Source organism: Triturus cristatus, chromosome 1_2, assembly GCF_964204655.1.
Source record: "Triturus cristatus chromosome 1_2, aTriCri1.1, whole genome shotgun sequence".
In the NCBI taxonomy this organism is placed as follows: domain Eukaryota; kingdom Metazoa; phylum Chordata; class Amphibia; order Caudata; family Salamandridae; genus Triturus; species Triturus cristatus.
Window position 1 is genome coordinate 238,479,513 of NC_140580.1, and position 18,136 is coordinate 238,497,648.

Consider the following 18,136-nt stretch of genomic DNA (forward strand, 5'->3'; position numbering starts at 1 on the left):
ATTACCTCCTGCTTTAGTAGTGTTAGATGTTCTTGTGACATTGGGCGTTGTCTGGGTGGAATCTTTGGGGGGGGGGGGGGGGGGGGGTTGATATTAGTTCCAGGCAGTAGCCTGACCGAATTATTTGTGTTACCCATTTGTCTGAGGTGATGGTAGCCCAGACAGGGAGGACATTTTGGAGTCTGCTCCCGACCGGAGTGGGATGGTCTGGAGGTAGTGGAGGGAAGTCATTGGGTAAGTGCGGTGGCAGAGCGGGCGGTGTTTGTTTTGCCTCTGCCTTTGTTATTGTTGCCCCTGTAGCCGCCTCTTTGGTAGCCCCTGGTAAAGGTGGACTGGGTAGGGGCCTTATATCAAGTGGAAGCGGTGTCGGAGGAGTAGCCTCTGGATGTGCTCCGAAAACAAGAGCGGCGAAAGGAGCGCCTGGGAGGGTGTAAAGCTCCCATGGATTTTGCCGTGTCTGTGTCCTTTTTCATCTTTCATAGGGCCTCATCCACTTTTGGGCCAAACAGGTGTTCCTGGTCAAAGGGATGGTTTAGGATGGAGGCCTGTACCTCCGGTTTAAAACCTGAGATTCTTAGCTAGGCATGGCGACGGAGGAGGACACTAGTATTGATGGCCCTGGAGGCTGTGTCTGCTGCATCTAGGGCACAACGTATGGAGGTATTAGTAATGGTTTTGCCCTCCTGAATTAGCTCGTTGGCCTTAGGTTTGTATTTATCAGGGAGATGTTGCATTATGCCTTCTAATTCGTCATAATGGGCCCTGTCATACCTGGCTAGTAGCGCTTGTATATTAGCGATACGCCATATGTTGGCAGCTTGGGATGCAGTACGCTTGCCTGATGCGTCCAAGAGTTTAGACTCTTTGTCAGGTGGTGGTGCTTCGCCCGACGCATGGGAGTTGGCCCTTTTACGTGCTGTGGACACTACCAGAGAATCTAGTGGTGCTGGCCCTCTGATGTAGGAGGGATCTGTAGGGGCGGATTTATATTTCTTTTCAATGCGCGGGTTAATGACCCTGGCTCTGACTGGGTCTTTAAAGACCTCTGGCGCATGTTTTATAACTCCCTTGAGCATAGCCAATATGGAGGTAGTCCCATGTGTGGTGTCGAACGTATCGAGGAGGAAATCCTCCTCCAAAGGGTCGGTATGGAGATCTACCCCGTGATAGTGTGCCGCCCTTTGTAGTAGATGGTTGAACCCCAGTGAGTTGAACCCCAGTGAGTTATCTGGTGGTCTGGAAGAGTAGAGATCATCCTATAGGACATTAGGGATGTCAGGGATATTGTAATCGTCCCATGGGTCTGGGGAGACTGTGGGAGTGGGGTCCCCTGTAGGTAAATCTTGTGGCACGTCTCCCATGTCATCATATAGGTCCCCCTGATCATCATCATCCAGAGAGGGTGTTGGGGAATGATGAGGTGGGGTGGAGACTGTGGAGGAGGGGAAGGTGGAGGGGGCGGTGGAGGTGGGGAAGGTACTCTGAAAGGAGAGGTAGCAGAGTCCTTCCTCTTTGGAGGTGGAGGCGGAGCAGGTTTTTCCAGCTGTCTCTTTTTGATGGAGAGCATCAAATGTCCCGTTTTAAGATCCTTGGTTAGTGTTTTTTGTAATGGATCCGGTGTAAAGAGTTCTGGTGAGGTTGGTTGGTCCGTTGGCGCCGAAGTCGTTGGTTTTTTGGCTTTATCCGCGATGGTTCTTTGTTTGGAACTATGCTTGGAAAAGTCTGATTGTTTGGTTGGCGCCGAGATGGATTTCGGCTTCAAAGTGTCGGTGCCGGTGGCCTTGTGTGCTTTTGTCGGTGCCGAAGATGGCGTCGGCACCGAGGAGCTGGAGCTGGTTCTCGACACTGAGTGTTTCGGTGCGGGGCTCGGTGTCGAAGCGGAGGCCATTTTCTTTTTCGGTGTAGAAGACTGTTTATCGGCACAGCTTCTTTACCGGCTTCTTTACCAGGCCCGAAGGTGCGGTGTGGGAAGCAGTGTCTTTGGTCTTGCTTAGGCCCGGAGGCGAAGGCGTAACCAACTCCTTTTTCGGTGCCGTTGAGGGTGTGGGGGGGGGGGGGGGGGGGTAGATTAGTGCTCACGACCCTCTGTGCCAGAGTGATGTCCTCCACATCTGATTCATCGGCTTCGGAGGTGCTGACGAGTCCCTCGTCGGTGTGGTGTTCTTCTGGAGCGCCGACGTCTTCCCCGAAGATGTCATCCGGAATCGCCGTCGACGAGTGTGCCATGGTTCTTCTGGCCCTTCGGTCTCGAATGGTTTTCTTGGACCGGAAGGACAATCTCGAGCCTCGTGTTCAGGGGAGAGGCAGAGATTGCATACTTCGTGGAGATCGGTGTGGGGGAACTTGGACCCACATCAAGGGCACTTCTTGAAGGGAGTCCTTTCCATTAGCCAGGACCGGAGCTTGGGTAGGCCCGAAGGCCGTCGTCGACGACCGGAATCGAAGGTTCTTGCCGATGAGAGGCGCGTCGAGTGGGGAGATCGCGATCGAAAACAATACCGCGAGTTGGGGTGAGGATTGCGCGTCGAACTGGAAGCTGTTCGGAACCGGAGCGTGAAGATCACATCCGAGCCCGATGGCGGAAAAAAAAAAAAAAAGAAAAAAAAAAATCGGAGGATGGAGCCGAAGCCCATGCGCAATACGATCCAAAGGAGGAGTCACCGACCTCGTGACTTCCAAAGACTTTCCAAAAGGAAAAACAACTGCAAACATCCGGGCCCAACACCAGATGGCGATCTATGCACAAGTGTGTAATCTGCAGCTCATTTGCCTCGAACATACAATTTTCTAACTCCACACAAAACATTTTTAACAGAAAAGCAGTCAATGCAATCCTATGGGAGGAAATTAAGTTTGCGGTTTAGCGCAAAGTACTTAGTTTTGGGAGTTGGTTTTCTGGGGTTTGAACAAGGGTTCCCCCAGTGTGAAGGATGCACTCAAAGCACCCTCAGAGGCACTAGGGCGGCCAGGTGCAGAGTGCTGAGGCCCAATGTTATCCAATGGGGGATAGGGGGGCTCCGGTTGGTAGCTGCTCATGAGCAGGCCACATGGTTGAGGAAGCAAAGCTCCTGGACTTAACTCAGGGCAAAGGGGGAGTCAAGTTAGCACACAAAGTGCACCCACAGCGGCGGCAGGGTGGTGCTTTGGCATCGGGTGCCCTGTTTTTTCAATGGGAGTTGGCGGCTTTGGATTTTGGCTGCAGGCTCGGTCCAGAAAGTCTTCCGGAGGAACCAACAGCTGGGCAGGTAAGTTGTAGGGCTCTGGGACATAGGTGTGTGAGAAACTGGGTTTCTGTTGCAGTAACCACCCCCACTTTTTGACAGACTACTGATGCACTTTGTCTTAATGTGCTCTGGGTCCCTCCCCATCAGGCTCCCAGGGTCTGTGTTCTTTCCCCAAAACTAACCAAAACCCAATTGGCATCTCTAGCCACAGATTAACCCCTAGTAAATGGTACCACAGGTACCCAGGGCACTGTGACCAGGGAAGACCTCTAAGGGCTGCAGCACTGATTGTGCCACCCTTAGAGGTCCTGTACCTTCACACTCACACACTGCCTTTGCAGGCTGTATGTCTTGGTGCAGAACAAAGTGAGGAACCGGCATGGCACATATCCCTTTGTGCCATGCCTACAACCGACTGCCCTGGCATAGATCAGTCATCCCTCTAGCTCGGTGCTCTTTGCCAGTGGTGGGGGTACAGGTACATGAGCCCTGTAACAATACAGTGTCTAAGTCCATTCTTAGACATTGTAAGTGTAGTGCTGCCATTAGAGTATATGGTGCTGAGAGCTTGTCATTACCAACTCCACAGCACCAGGATGGCTACACTGAAAACTGAAGTTTGGTATCAAACTTCTCAGCACATTAAACCCACACGGATTCCAGTCTGGGATTTAATGAAAAAGGCACATAAATGGCATCTTAAAGATGCCCCCTGAAATACGACCTACCATTAGTGTCCAGTTTGAGTGGCTGCTTTCAGGTGCTAACACCAGACCTGTTTCTGGATCCCTGGGTCGAGAGCATGCTGCTCTCGGGCCTGAAACAATGCACATCCTGGGACGAGGTGCCAAGCGTCCTCCCCCAGGATGGGCAGGGTCCACTAAGGGGAAGCTTCAAAGGACTTACAATATCCAAGATTGCACTTAGAGACAGTAGGGGTACGGTACTCATGCAACTGTACCCTCACCAGTGGTATTGTGCACCCAGCTAGAGGTGTCTTACCCATACCATACGCAGTAGGTTGCAGGGATGGCACACAGGAATGGGTGCCATGTCAACCCTTCACATTGCTCTGCACCACAACACGCAGCCTGCAATTGCAGTTTGTATGTGTGTTAAAGTACAGGACATCAAAGGATGGCACAATATATGCTGCAGCCCTTTGAGGCCTTCCCTGCTCAGTGCCCTTGGTACCCATGGTACCTTTTACAAGGGACTTACATGTGGCCAGAGAGGTGCCAATTGGGGGTACAAAGGTACAGTTTTAGGAAATAACAGGCCCTGGAAAACTGACTGGCAGGGGCACATCAAGTCAAAGTGCATCAGAAATCTGGAAAAACTTGGGGTGGTCACTGCAACAGAAACGCAGCTTTCTACAGATAGGAGCTAAAATATCTAAGCAAACAATAGAAGACTTGATTGAGAGAAGAAAACAAATAAGTAAAGCAAGCAACGTGATATGGTGGACAAAGTGGAAGACAAATCTCACCTCTTCGCACATCAATGACACACAAATCTAAATGAGGATTAGAGTAATTAAAGTGCTATAATTACTCATTAGATAAGCAACTGAAATAGCACATTTATCTTCATAACGAGAGCAAAACACTTTTTCAAAAGTACCTTAGCAAACTTGAAAAATGGCCTTGGATCCTTTTTGAAGTAATCTATATCAAACATTGCTTGAGGATCAGGAAGGTCAGGAAAATCTACTGCAAGGCGAGCATAAATCCCATCTCTAGATCTGAAGTCCGGTATGCCACAGGAAACAGACACCTGAAAAGCATATGCAATCAATATTTGCCGATCAAAGAATTTTCACAACACCAAAAAGACATTTAAAATGAACATTCACAGGTCACCAATAGTTTGCCAAACCAACAGTATTTCTGTTAATGGTGTTAATTACTTACCCTCCCAGTGGCAGCTGGAATCCTTTTTAAAACACTTTCCAGCTAAAACAAAAATACAGCATTGAGGAATGACACTTCAAAAGTAAACAGAGCTTACGTTACACAGTAATATCACGAATTCGACACAAGGCATTCACATTTGATAATCCTATCCCTGGATAGCCCATTTCTCCATGTATGTCCACTAGCAGGGAAACCCAGGCCATATGGGACATAAAGATCAACTTTTGGTAGGCTGAAGTACAAACAGGAAGGCGCAGGTACCGGTGGGCTGAGTTCTTTGGCCCCATCAAACCCCAAACGTAGCCCTGAGGGAGCAGCACACAATTTTGCCCATGGGCACAAACATGACCAGCTGCTGAGGAGAAATCTTCCACTTTGGTAATGTTTCAGGGCTCTGAAGGAATGGAGTACTTTAGAAATTACAATGTCATAAATGCTAGTATATCTAGGAGTTTTGAATCACATTTTTTGAAACTAGGCTGCAAAATAAATTTTTGGCCCCATTAAGAAAATAGGATACATTAGAATCTCCCCTACCCTAATGAAATCAACTCTTCCCTGTAGAGGACGTGATTGCTCACATCCTTATGGGCAACATGAAGACCGTATCAAACCATTCTTTTGCGTTGTATACAGGTATTGTTTAACGTTTCAGATACAGCTGCATTCTCAGTGTGGAGGGATTAACTGCACGTTCTGGAAGGACGTACGATGTGCTCCTGGTAAATGCAAGGTAATGACCATCAGTGTATGCCCATTCTATGGCTTAAAAAAATTACCTAGTGGGGGCCCTTCATGATTCAGATTGGAGGGATTTGTGCAGGTTGTCTCTTCCCGGCTCCAGCTAATCCTGCTCAACTACCTATACATGACTATAAGACCCCCAGAGCAGCTTTGGTGCACGGGTTTACAGAGTCGCCTGCATGCTGATGCTGCTCGAGGGCAACTTGTCACTTATACCGTATAGTATAGGAATGTCCAGTGATCATACTGGGGGGAGGAAAACTAACGTCCTATCCAGGGTGCCTAGTCAGGCCTATTGACAGCTCCAAGGTGCCCGTTCGAGGAAGAGGTGTGTGATACCAGTAAGGATAGGGCGTTGATGGGGATTAGGGTGGCACTGACAGAGTGATATTGCTAAATGGTGGAGGTTGGCCTCTCCTCCCAGATAGCTCCCTGGAAGGAGGCAATGGATGATTGGTGAGCAACACAAGAGAAGGCTGCATACACAGCTAGAGGATATCCCAAAAAAGCATGCAAAAGTATGGGGGAAATGGACGGAGTATCATGCATTGTTCTGATGAAAATGCTCTTGTGGGATAAGTTGGTGTACAATCGATGGTTTCATTCTAATTTGGGCCTGTGGAACTGTTGTGGGTTGATTGCTTTGAAATCAATAACATTCCGTTTATTAAATAAAAAAAAAAAGATGTAACCAAGTGCCCCGCTTTACTGTAGAGCTTGCCAAGCCCGTAAAAGAGCTTACAATTAAATAAAGGACAATGCAAACGTATTCACATATACTGATAATAGTAGCCTTATAACAGGGAGTTGCCCTCACCCTGCATACAAAATGTAGCTTTAACACAATAGTTACTAACATACACAGTATTGAATCAATGCATGTGTGGTTGACCCTGTATACACAGTTTATGAAAAAAGCCTCAGGTGGGGTTCCTGCGGTCCAGGCAATGCAGTAGCTGACACGAACTGCACACCCATGGTAGTCAGTAGTACCCAAAGCTTCCAGAAGTGCCAATAACCTCTTATTGAAACCACAAAGATACAACAAGAAAAAATACATACAACCGAGCCTTCTCGGGGATGGTGCCCAGGATCTGGAATGCTTTGCCCCCAGAAACTAGACTCAATCCCTCTACTGCATCCTTAAAAAAAGAAATGAAATCCCTTCCCATAGCTAAGTTCACTTGAACATGGGTTACTGTGATTATACAACTCTATTCTTGATCTATATGGAACTATATATTATTTATTATTTCTCTATGTATCTTTGTTACTGTGATTATACTAAGCTTGATTTGTATGGAACCACATATCATTTACCATATGCCTAGGTATCTTCGATATGTTGATTCTATTATCTGTGATTTTTATGGAACCGTATGTTAGTTACCATAGGCCTATGTATCTGCGATATTTACCTTGTAAAGCGCTCTGATACGCACTGTATAAAACCTTCAAAATAAATAAATACCCAAAGAGCAAGAGTCAGACACTAAAGTAGAATTTTCCACAAGCTATTACTCTGCCTTACCGTTCATAGGCCAAAATGTGTTGCGTCAAACCTAACATGGTATTACTGCATTTAATTCAAATACACAAAATCTAGAAAACTGTGAAAGGATAGATTCTCCCATCCCTCCACTTGTGAAAAAACTTCATAGTTACCAATTAAAGATAGTCAGAAGACATCCATGTATGTAATCGTAACTCTAAAGTTAAATTAACGGGCTGTCCACATCAGCGTAAAGTGGTGCTAACATTTTACCACTAAAGTAAAGATAGACGCAGCATGTAACAATATACATCCATTGTTAATGCCAATGATTACATACATAAATTATTGGAATTGCATTTATATAGCACTTACTACCCCCGACGAGGAGTCTAAGGGTTTTTCAGCAAATAGCATGCTACTCCAGAACACAGAGGATTAGTGGTGAATTAGTATAGGGAGATCTGAAATTTGAGTGGTGAGCGTGTGAGTTTGTTACTTGGATTGAAAGAGGATAGTGGAGTGATAGAAGAGGGATAGGGTTTGCATTTATATACTGCTTGCTACCTCTGATGAGATGTGAAAGTGCTTTTCAGAGGGTAGCACGCTACTCCAAAACTCAAACAGGATTCTTGGGGAATTAGCATAGGGAAATATGAAATTAATTTGAGCAGTGGACATGTGAGTCTTAGTTGGATTGAAAATTATAGTGGTGGTACAGAAGCGAGAAGGGTCAAGAAAGTGTTTTTGGAGCTCATAGCAGTAGGAGGAGGTTTGAGATGAGTAATGGAAGAGTCTGACAAAGAGTTCAGAAAGGCTTGTTTTAGGTGATCTGAATATTAAAGGAGGTTTTAGATGATGCAATGAGGGATAGAGAGGGGACGAGTCAAGAAAGGATTATTTTGGGGATCATAGTAGTACAATGGGTTTGGGATGAGTCAGTGTGGAGGTAGACGATATAGTAAGAGGTATTGGGTTGATATATGGTAGTGAATTGAAGATGCTGAAATCAGAATCTGTGCTTAGTAACCTAGAAATTACTTTCTATGAAGGAACATTCAACCATCCTTTTGCCATTTTCCATATGATGCCTCATACTGGCATTTCCATCTATTTCAGTGAACACTCTGAAGCAAATGGAGAGCATACATTTTATGATAGGGGACGACTTTTGAAATGCATGCAAGACGTTCTGACCCTCTCTTTTGGGGCAGAAATAAATATAGCAGAAAAATGTCAAAAGAAACCAGGTCAAAGTTGGCCTGTGCACTCAATTTACGAAGCTTTCTCAAAGCGAGACGTTAAATGGGAAAGTCTGCTTGGAGAAAAGAGCGTTGACAATATTCACACCCTCTTATTGAAAGTTATTTTGTAGAAGGAGGGTCACACAAATGGAGCTGTATAAATATATGCATATTTTTTACATGGTTAAGCCTTACTGAATGTTTGTCTGGGGGTTCAAAGCTCGTATATCACAGATACCTGAATTATACCGTAATCCACAGTGCTGAAGCTGCAGAATATTTAGCTTACATAAACAAATTAAAAAAATAAACAAAGTACTTTTTCTTCATTTCAGAACTGGGAATTTACAAGTATTTACAAGTTTTCTGGGGCCAGAAGCTAGATCTCTGTGTTCTCAAGTACACACACTTGTGATTTGAAGGTTGAACGGTGGGCAGGGCCTTGCACTGGGAAGCAGGAATGCATGGTAGGCCTATAGAAGGTAAGAAAAAAAGCAGGATGAGGATACAATCATCCCTGCGGAATGGCACACAATGCACCTCCTTCAATCAAAACATGCATGAGTGATGCATCCGTTGTGCCAGTAATGTGTGGATCAGGGTCGAGGAAAGGCCGCCCTTGTAATAGGTTGTTGTGTTCCACCACTGCAGAGAGTGATGAGTGCAGCGGTCTATCAAAACTAGATCTTTTAAGTGACCCTGTGACTGAGACTACTGTTGAGCTAGGCATTCCTGTAACGGATGCACATGTAATCGTGCATGAGGTGATGGAGCAAGGTTTCACATAAAAAGAAACTTGCTCGTATGCAATCCTCTCGAATAACCTGTAACACAAAAATCAATCTGTCCGTAAGTACTAACAGTGCACCACATTCAACATTATTGTATCTAGGGGATGCTTTCCTATGTGCTTCACTAATAAGTAAATCAGAGTGTCCTAAAATGGGCACTAAAACGCAGGAATTCTTCGCATGAGTCTTCTACATCTACGTAGTATGATGTTTTCTGTCGCTTGGGGGGGGGGGGGGGGGGGGGGGGGACTTTGCAGCTGCGCAATAGCTTCTAAAATGGGCGCTTTAAAATAATGTACTAACGCACATGCCGTGCTGAAACTAACCTATGCAAGTTCTACTAAGCCATTAATGCAAAAGATTTATTAAGTAAATGGGGTTAGAGTAGAAGTAAGTGGTATACAGTGAATTCATTAAGTTTGGATTCTAACGTGCTGTTCCTTGATTTTATTAATAGTTCACAATTGGGCCTTGGAGGGTGACCGCGTCACTGTTTCCATGCGACTTCTACACATGCGTAAAACGTCTGCTTGCTCTGAACAAGTGAACTAAATTGACTGGCTGCCAAACTCAAGCCCAGCAAGGACATGGGAAACCAACTTTTGACCCTACAAAAAGAAGGAGAAGAAACATTGTAAATTAGACTTACCGATCCACATATGAAATATCTGTGGGAATAAAGCTTGTGGGTATTAAAATTAAAGGGCGAGGAATTAGTCAATGGACTAAAGAAAAGTGTTGCACTTGGTATGGTGTGATGTCCTCACCCCACTGCTTGGCCCAATCAAAATTGTGAACATGAAATTGAAACATTTGGGGTGGATCATACATTTGAATTGGTAAAACAAAGGTAAGTTCTAGATAGTTAGACACACTTGATGCTGATACTATGCTGAGATGCTGCCCGATTTTGCTGCAATCTGACTGAAGAATCCAACAATAGGAAAATTCGCGGAACAACCGAGGAGGCACATCTAGGAAGGGGTCCGGACGAGCCCGAGCCGGAAAAATTAGCGCCAGAGAGGGGTGTAACTCTGGCGTTGCACTAGGTCACTTTTCCCTGTCCCAAACCTGTCCTGAATCCTTGACTCTCTGATGTCCGGGTCCTCACACCATTCTAGGTAAATATATCCGTAGGGTAAATGCTCCGTACTTGCTCTGTCCTTTCTCTCCTCAGGTGCTGTCATTGCAAGAATTTATAAATGCAAACTGAATATTAGCGAACCGTACTATTTTCCTGATGGCGATTTCTGGTATATTCATGTGTATTTTGATTTGACTCACAAAATTATTAATTCAGATAAACTTTTACAACTCCTTCTGAGTCTGTGGTTCTTTCAAATAAAGTTGAATGTATTATTGTCTTTCCACCCTATTGTAATCTACTACTAGATCTTATCGAACATTCATTTACTTAGGAGACAGGAATGGTAAAAATACTGGTGTAAAGGTTTCCTAGGGTAAAATAAAATTGATGACCAGTGGATATTTGCCAGCTCATTGCGTGGATAAATGTATATGGGCCCAAATGAGTGTTGTGTGTGTGAATGTGCAGAGCTGGTAAACTCTGCTGCAACAGAGGTACTATGATATTCAAGAAACACACAACTGTCCTCACTGTGAGTTGTTGATTTGTCTGGAATGGGGGATTAACACTTGGAAATTTTGGATTCTTGCAGTATTGGAATAGGCTAATGTGAGAAAGTGGGTTTCTGTTGCAGTAACCCCCCCTTTTTTGACTAATAACTGATGCACTTTTCCTTGTTGTGCCCTGGGCTCCTGCCAATCAGGTGCCCAGGGCCTGTATTCCTTCCCTAAAAACTGCCTAACAGCCAAAACCCAAATTGGCAAATCCTGGCCACATGTCAGCCCCTGGTAAACGGTACCCTAGGTACCCAGGGCCTTGTGACCAGGGAAGGCCTCTAAGGGCTGCAGCACTCATTGCGCCACCCTTAGAGGCCCTGTACCTTAACACACACACACTGCTCTTGCAGGCTGAGTGTCTGGATACAAGACAAAACAGAGTTGACATGGCACACATCCCTGTGTGCGATGCCCACAACCTACACTGCCCTGGCATACATCAGCCACCCCTCTAGTAGGGTGCCCTATGCCAGTGGTGTGGGCACAGAGGCAGGAGCCCTGTGCCCCTACAGTACCAAGGTCCATTCCTGGGTCCTGTAAGTGCAGTGCTGCCATCTAAGAGTATATGGTGCTGGGAGCCTGTCAAACACGAACTCCACAGCACCATAATGGCAGCACTGAAGACTGAAGTTTGGTATCAAACTGCTCAGCACATTAAATCCACACTGATGCCAGTACGGGATTTAATGTACTAAGCACCACAGAGGGCATCTTAGAGAGGCCCCCTGAAACCTAAACCTACAATCCACGTCTGTTCTGAGGCTGCCTAGGCTGCCACACAGCAGACATGTTGCTGGGCCCCTGGATAGGAGAGCCCCTGCTCTCCTAGGTCTGCAACAATGCACATCCTGGGTGAGGTGCTAAATCTCCTCCCCCAGGACGGGCAGGGGGAATCTTCGAATGCATGCCGCCTCTGTGAGCTTCCCCAGGCCACTGCAACCCCCCACTCTGGTGGGAAGCTTGGCCGGAAACCACAAATAAGGACAGGGGATGTGCCAGCCTGCCAACCCCACCCCTCAGGTGGGGGAGGCGAGGTGAAGCACATCTCCGGGCTCTCGCCATCTTGAAGATGGGAAGCCCTGCCCAATCAGGACTAGGCTACTGCCCCCCCTCCCACGGGAGAGAGGCAGGATAGGGGGTGTACCCACCCCAGGACAGGGACCCATTGGTCCCCGCCCTTCACCTACCTGTAATGCCCCTAAATCTAGTATTTAGGGGCACTCTGAACCTTCCTTCCCCAGATTCCGAAATACCAGGACCCCAGCAACTGTGCTTCCTTACCTAAATTGACATGGTAAGTAGTATATGGTACTAAGGTACCCAGGGCATAGGTACACCAGGGGTCTCCCATGGGCTGCAGCATGTATTGTGCCACCCACAAGAGACCGCTCAAACTGATTACAGGCCTGCCATTGCAGTCTGTATGAGTTGGTGCTTGCACCTCTCAACAGATACGTTTCCTTATATCTGTGGTCACCACACTTTAAACCTATAAGTCACCCCTATGGCAGGCTCTTCAGTCCTGAGGGAAGGGTGTTTCAGCATGAGCAGGACACCCCCACAAACCCCCGGAGTCGATTCTCTAGGCTTTGTAAGTGCAGTCAGTCATTGGAATACATACAGTGGACATCAGTCACTACGAGATTGTAAGAAACTGGCTCTATATATACTGCACCAAAGTGAGGTACAGTGCATATAGAGTCCAAGAGTCTCCAGAGGTTTGGCAAAGGTTAAAGTTAGATAGAATCTTACTCTCTAAAGTATCAGAGGACAGTGTTAAGCATTTGATGTACACACTCAGTCAGTAAATTAATTCACACACTCAAGAACTGAACTCTAGGCCAATTGTTTTGTATAAAAAATATACTGTTTTATTTCTAGAATCAAGCAAGCCTGGTACAGGTAAGCATATAAATACTTTGCAGTACTAAATTACTTGTATGAACACAGTTCAAAACTGAAGTATAACTTGTACTGGTTTTTGTTGCAGTTTTAAGTAAGCAGTTTGCAACACACTGCAGGTATAGTACATTTAAATGAATGGGCTTTTTAAGTAAAATGCATTTAATTACTTTTCAGATTACTTTTGCTAACACAGGGTTGGATCCTGGATTCAGCCCTGGGACATTTCCTGAAAACAGGTGAGTAAATGCGTTTTATTTAGAGGTCTGATTTTTAAAGAATATTATTGCATTTCAAAAGTTAAAACACCAACTTTTTCACATAGAATCACCAATGTTATCCTATGGGAGGAAATTCACTTAGCAGGTAAGTTGTGTTAACAATACTTTTACTCAGTGCTGGATACCTAGTTTCAGCACTGGGACATTTCCTGAAAACAGTTGAAAAAGTGTGTTTCGGTTATTCGGCTGATTTTTAAGGAATATTTGTAATTTTCAAAAGTCGACACGTTATTCTATGAGGAAAAAGAGATTATCGGCTTCCAGGTAGGTAATCAGTCTTGAGTTAGGGTTCTGGGGTAAGACTCAAAGGTCCCCCAGGGTCAGTAATGCACTGTTGGTGCACCCCCAGTGGCACTAGGGCGGCCGGGTGCAGAGTGTTGAGGCCCAATGTTTTCCTATGGGGGATAGGGGGGCTCCGTTGGTGGCTGCTGGCAAGCAGGCCACGGGGTTGTGGGAGCCAAGCTCCTAGGGTTAAGCTCAGGGCACGTTTGGGACCAGGTTAGCACAGAATGTGCACCCTCAGCGGCACTAGGGCGGGCAGGTGCAGGGTGCTGTTTTGAGATCGGGTGCCCTGTTGATTTCAATGGAGGTTCTCTGGGACAAAGAAACACTGCAGGCTCGGGGACGAGGATCTTCCAGGAGTGACCACCACTTCGAGGGGTAAGTTGGGATGTTTAGGGTTGGTTAGGCACCGCTGGGTTGGGCACACAAGGCCGTGGGGCGTCTGGTGCAGGGGTGCTTTGGGACGTCGGATTTTCTTACCCGCCTTGGTCGCAGTAGGGGGGGTCCTCTGGATTGAGGCTGCAGGCGTCGCCTGGAAGCTTGAGGCAGGTCAGGGGTCGCGAGATCTCGGGTCAGGATCGCCAGGGGGACCTCCTCATAGTGTTTTTCCACTCAAGCTCGAGCCGGGCAGGTGCAGAGTGGGCTGGATTCGCGTTTTCTGGCTGGCACCAGAAGCTGCAGTTCACACACGTCCGGGACGGGAGAAGCAGCTTGGAAAGTGAATGCAGGCAGGTCCTCCGGGGTTTTTGAGGTTGCTGGCCGCTGGAAACGCCGGGGTTTTGCAGGAGCAGGTTCGAGGGAAGACAGGCCTATAGGGTTGGGGGCCAAGTGAGTGGGCATCGTCCTCTTGTTAACTCTGCACAGCTTCTCGTTCTTCTTTTCTTGTGGTTGCTGGATCCGAGGAAGGTAGGTTCAGGGTGCCCCTAAATACTCAATTTAGGGGCGTTACAGGTAGGTAAAGGGCAGGGACCAATGGGTTGCTTCCATGGGGTGGGTACACCCCCTATTCTGCCACTCTCCAGTGGGAGAGGGGCAGTAGCCTGTCCCTGGTTGGCTGGGTCCCCCCATCCTCAAGATGGCGGGGATTCAAGGTTGCGCTTCACCTCGCCTCCCCCACCTGCGGGGTGGAGTTGGCAGAGGTGAGCACACCTCTCTTCCTCACTTGTTTATCCCGCCGGTTCTCCCGCCCAAAGTGGGGGGGGGGGGGGGGTAGAACCAGTGGGGACCAGTTGCTGAAAGCAGCAAATGGTCTGGAGAGGCTCACAAAGGTGGCATGCCTTTGAAGCTTCTCCTTCGTGAACCGTGCCCATCCTGGAGGAGGAGGCTTGGCACCTCGTCCCAGGATGTGCATTCTTTCAGGCCCCTGAGTGCAGCAGGCTCTCGACCCAGGGGTCCAGAAACATGTCTGGTTGTGGCAGCCTGTGCAGCCACTCAGTCAGGTCACTGGTAGTTGGTTGATTTTCAGGGGGCATCTCTAAGATGCCCTCTGTGGTGCATTTTACATTAAATCACACACTGGCATCAGTGTGGGTTTAATGTGCTGAGAAGTTTGATACCAAACTTCCCAGTCTTCAGTGTAGCCATTATGGTGCTGTGGAGTTCGTAATTACAACCTCCCAGCACCATATACTCTTAATGGCAGCACTGCACTTACAGGACCCAGGAATGGACCTGGGTACTGTAGGGGTACAGGGCTCATGCACCTGTACCCTCACCCCTGGCATAGGGCACCCAGCTAGAGGGGTGACTGATGGATGCCAGGGCAGTGGTTTGTGGGCATGGCACACAGGGATGTGTGCCATGTCAACTCTGTTTTGTTCTGCACCTAGACACTCAGCCTTCAAAGGCAGTTTGTGTGTGTCAGGGTACAGGGTCTCTAAGGGTGGCACAATAAGTGCTGCAGCCCTTAGGGGCCTTCTCTGGTCACAGTGCCCTGGGTACCCATGGTACCATTTACCTGGGGCTGACATGTAGCCAGAGATGCCAATTGGGTTTAGGCTTCAATGCAGTTTTAGGGAAGGAACACAGGCCCTGGGTACCTGCTTGGCAGAAGCCCAGGGTACACTCAGTCAAAGCACATCAGCAAAACGTGGGGGCATACCATGCAAGAAGGAGGGCTCTTTCTCACAGAGATGTCTCACTATATAGTGGCTGCACTGATCCCGGTCTTGTTTGCTATCAAACATGTTGGAATCGTACCCAAACACAGATTCCAGTGTTGGAAGTATGATCCCATGTACTGGTAGTGGAGGGTCCCTTAGGGGGACCCCCCCCCCTCCCTGTACTCCCAGTAACAGCCTTTCAGAGTCTGCAAGCAAGCTAGTGCTATTGCAGACCACAGACCCATTCGACCCTCCTGCTGCGGAGCCAAGCTTGAGAGCAGCGGAAGGTAGACCAATAGGTTTCCTGTCACAGGGAGGTGTAACCTATTCCCAGGCAGGTCTTAAGAGTATTGGGCTGGGATGGGGGCGCTTGCCAGCACCACCAGGCTGCTTTTAAGGGTACATTTGGTGAGCTCCTTGCATAATCCAGTTGGAGCTAGGGTAAGGGAGTCATTGGTTCCCACTCCGGCTCGAAACTGGACAAGGGAGTATCTTCCCGTACCCCCGCTCCCCTCAGAGTTGTTTCAACCCTTTCCTTAGGGTTACCTGTGGGTGGTCCTTATATTTGTCCTGAGACAAGCCTCAACCCTGAAACAATGTCACTATTCAATTGTCTGGACACTTCGGCTTCGTTGGACTTTGACTGGAACTGAGACTGCACCAAGGAAGACTTCTGGTCTTGGGTTCAAGTCTTCTTTGTCTTCTGTCTGTGCTGTTTCCAGGTTCTTCAACAGACCTGTGGCCATCAAGGACACCTGAAGAAATCTCCCTTGGAGTGAAGGATTCACTTCCCTGCATCTGCAAGCACCACAACAAAGCCGACAAGTCTGCTGCTCCTCTCATCCTACAGACTTCCCGAGGCTTAGCAATACAGGTGGTGGTGGTTCTGCAACTCCTACGAGGCCTGACCCGTCCTCTGTGCAATTTTGAGGCACGTATATGCCTCATTGGAATGGCTGGGACCAAACCCCTGTGCACCGTGTCGACTTGCCATTGCCAAGGCTCGTTGGCTCTGCACTCCAGAGATATTCGGGCTACAAGTAGCTAAAACCTCCAGTAGCTCTTCCCTCCAAGATCAACGTCCCTACCACATTCTGTGCACTGTGGGACCGTGGCACCCCCCACCACCATTCAAATGTGGCTTGGCCACACACACCCACTGACTCATCCACCCACTCACAGACACTTATGCAGGTACTCCCAGACCCACTCCAACACACACACACACACACACACACACACACACACACACACACACACACACACACACCCATTGACACCTCACTCACACTAATTTTCAAAGGTTACTGCTTACAGTTAGGAAATAGAATTTAAAAAGCCTGAAAAATTGGAAAAAACAAAAGGTTACAGGGACGTTCTAGTTAGGCTGACATTTCACTTGTACAAAAAACGCTAAATCATCTGAGATAGGGGTGATAACTGCAGAGAGTGTTCCCCTCCACCTGCCTCCCAGGTTTTTGTAAATAGTACATAGCTGTCAAGTTGTCCGTCCGGATCAAGACAACTTTCCCTACCAGGTGAGTCAGAAATGCTTTTAATGCTAGGTGAACAGGTTGAAGCTCGAGGTAGTTGATATTGAGGCTACGGTGTTTGGCATCCGAGAGACCCTGTAAAGTGAGATGCTGTAGGTGAGCCCCCCATCCTGTAGGGGATGCATTTGCTGTGAGAATGATCTGGGAAAAAGGATCGAGAAATAGCCGCCCTTTTCACGTTTTGTGTACTCCACCACTGTAGAGAGCGAGGAGTGCAGCTGTATACCAACACTTGATCTTGTAAATAACCCTGTGACAGACACCACTGGCGCGCCAGACATTCTTGCAGTGGGCACATATATAGTCGAGCATGTGGTACTATTGCAAAGCAAGATTGCCATCATGGCTAAGAGACGCATAACTGTTATGACTTATTTATTGATTGGGTATGATAGTATTTGAAAACTGTAAATCCTGGTTGGATTTGGGTATGCTAAACCGAAGTGTGTTTTGAGTATAGTTCCCAAATACGACTGAATTCGTAATGGGTGAAGTAGTGATTTTTGTATGTTGACAGTAAATCCCAGCTGATGGTGAGTAATCCAAGTGTGTTGTTGACACATGGAAATATTATTGGCTTTGATAAGCCAGTCATCCAGATATGGGAAGACATGAATAGTTTACCTGCGTAAATGTGCTGCTACTACTGCTAGACACTTGGTGTAGGAAGTTGGATCTGTATAGGATATGCCTCTAGGTGGTTATACCGTGCACAGAGTCCAGAGATTCCCCAGAAGGGTACAGGGATCAATGCAAACCCAAGTTGCACTATTAATGGAAGTGTGGGCGAGCAGCCTTTGGCTTAACACAGATGAGTTCAAAGACAATTATTGTACAACTTGACCAATAAGGAACAAGACTCAAAAAAGGAGACTCACACCAACTTTATTAAAAAACAACAAAAAAAGCTTTGTTTGAGTTTTAAGACCAAGGTCTTCGTAAAAAGGTAAGTTTTTTTTAA

The 18,136-nt window shown here is 47.2% G+C and overlaps 1 protein-coding gene across 6 annotated transcripts in view; it reads right to left on the reverse strand.

Annotated features, from left to right (window-relative positions):
- The window catches only part of SIRT1 (sirtuin 1), a 647,146-nt gene that overhangs the window by 380,898 nt on the left and 248,112 nt on the right, over window positions 1-18,136 (reverse strand). For 3 of the 6 annotated variants that reach the window (XM_085603543.1, XM_085603538.1, XM_085603539.1), the window contains 2 exons: window positions 5,138-5,179; window positions 4,848-5,000 (listed from right to left, as the gene is read on the reverse strand). In XM_085603543.1, the coding sequence (XP_085459669.1) occupies window positions 4,848-5,000; window positions 5,138-5,179 (195 nt within the window). The remainder of the gene's footprint in view (window positions 1-4,847; window positions 5,001-5,137; window positions 5,180-18,136) is intronic. The other 3 variants (XM_085603542.1, XM_085603540.1, XM_085603544.1) reach the window with 1 other exon arrangement.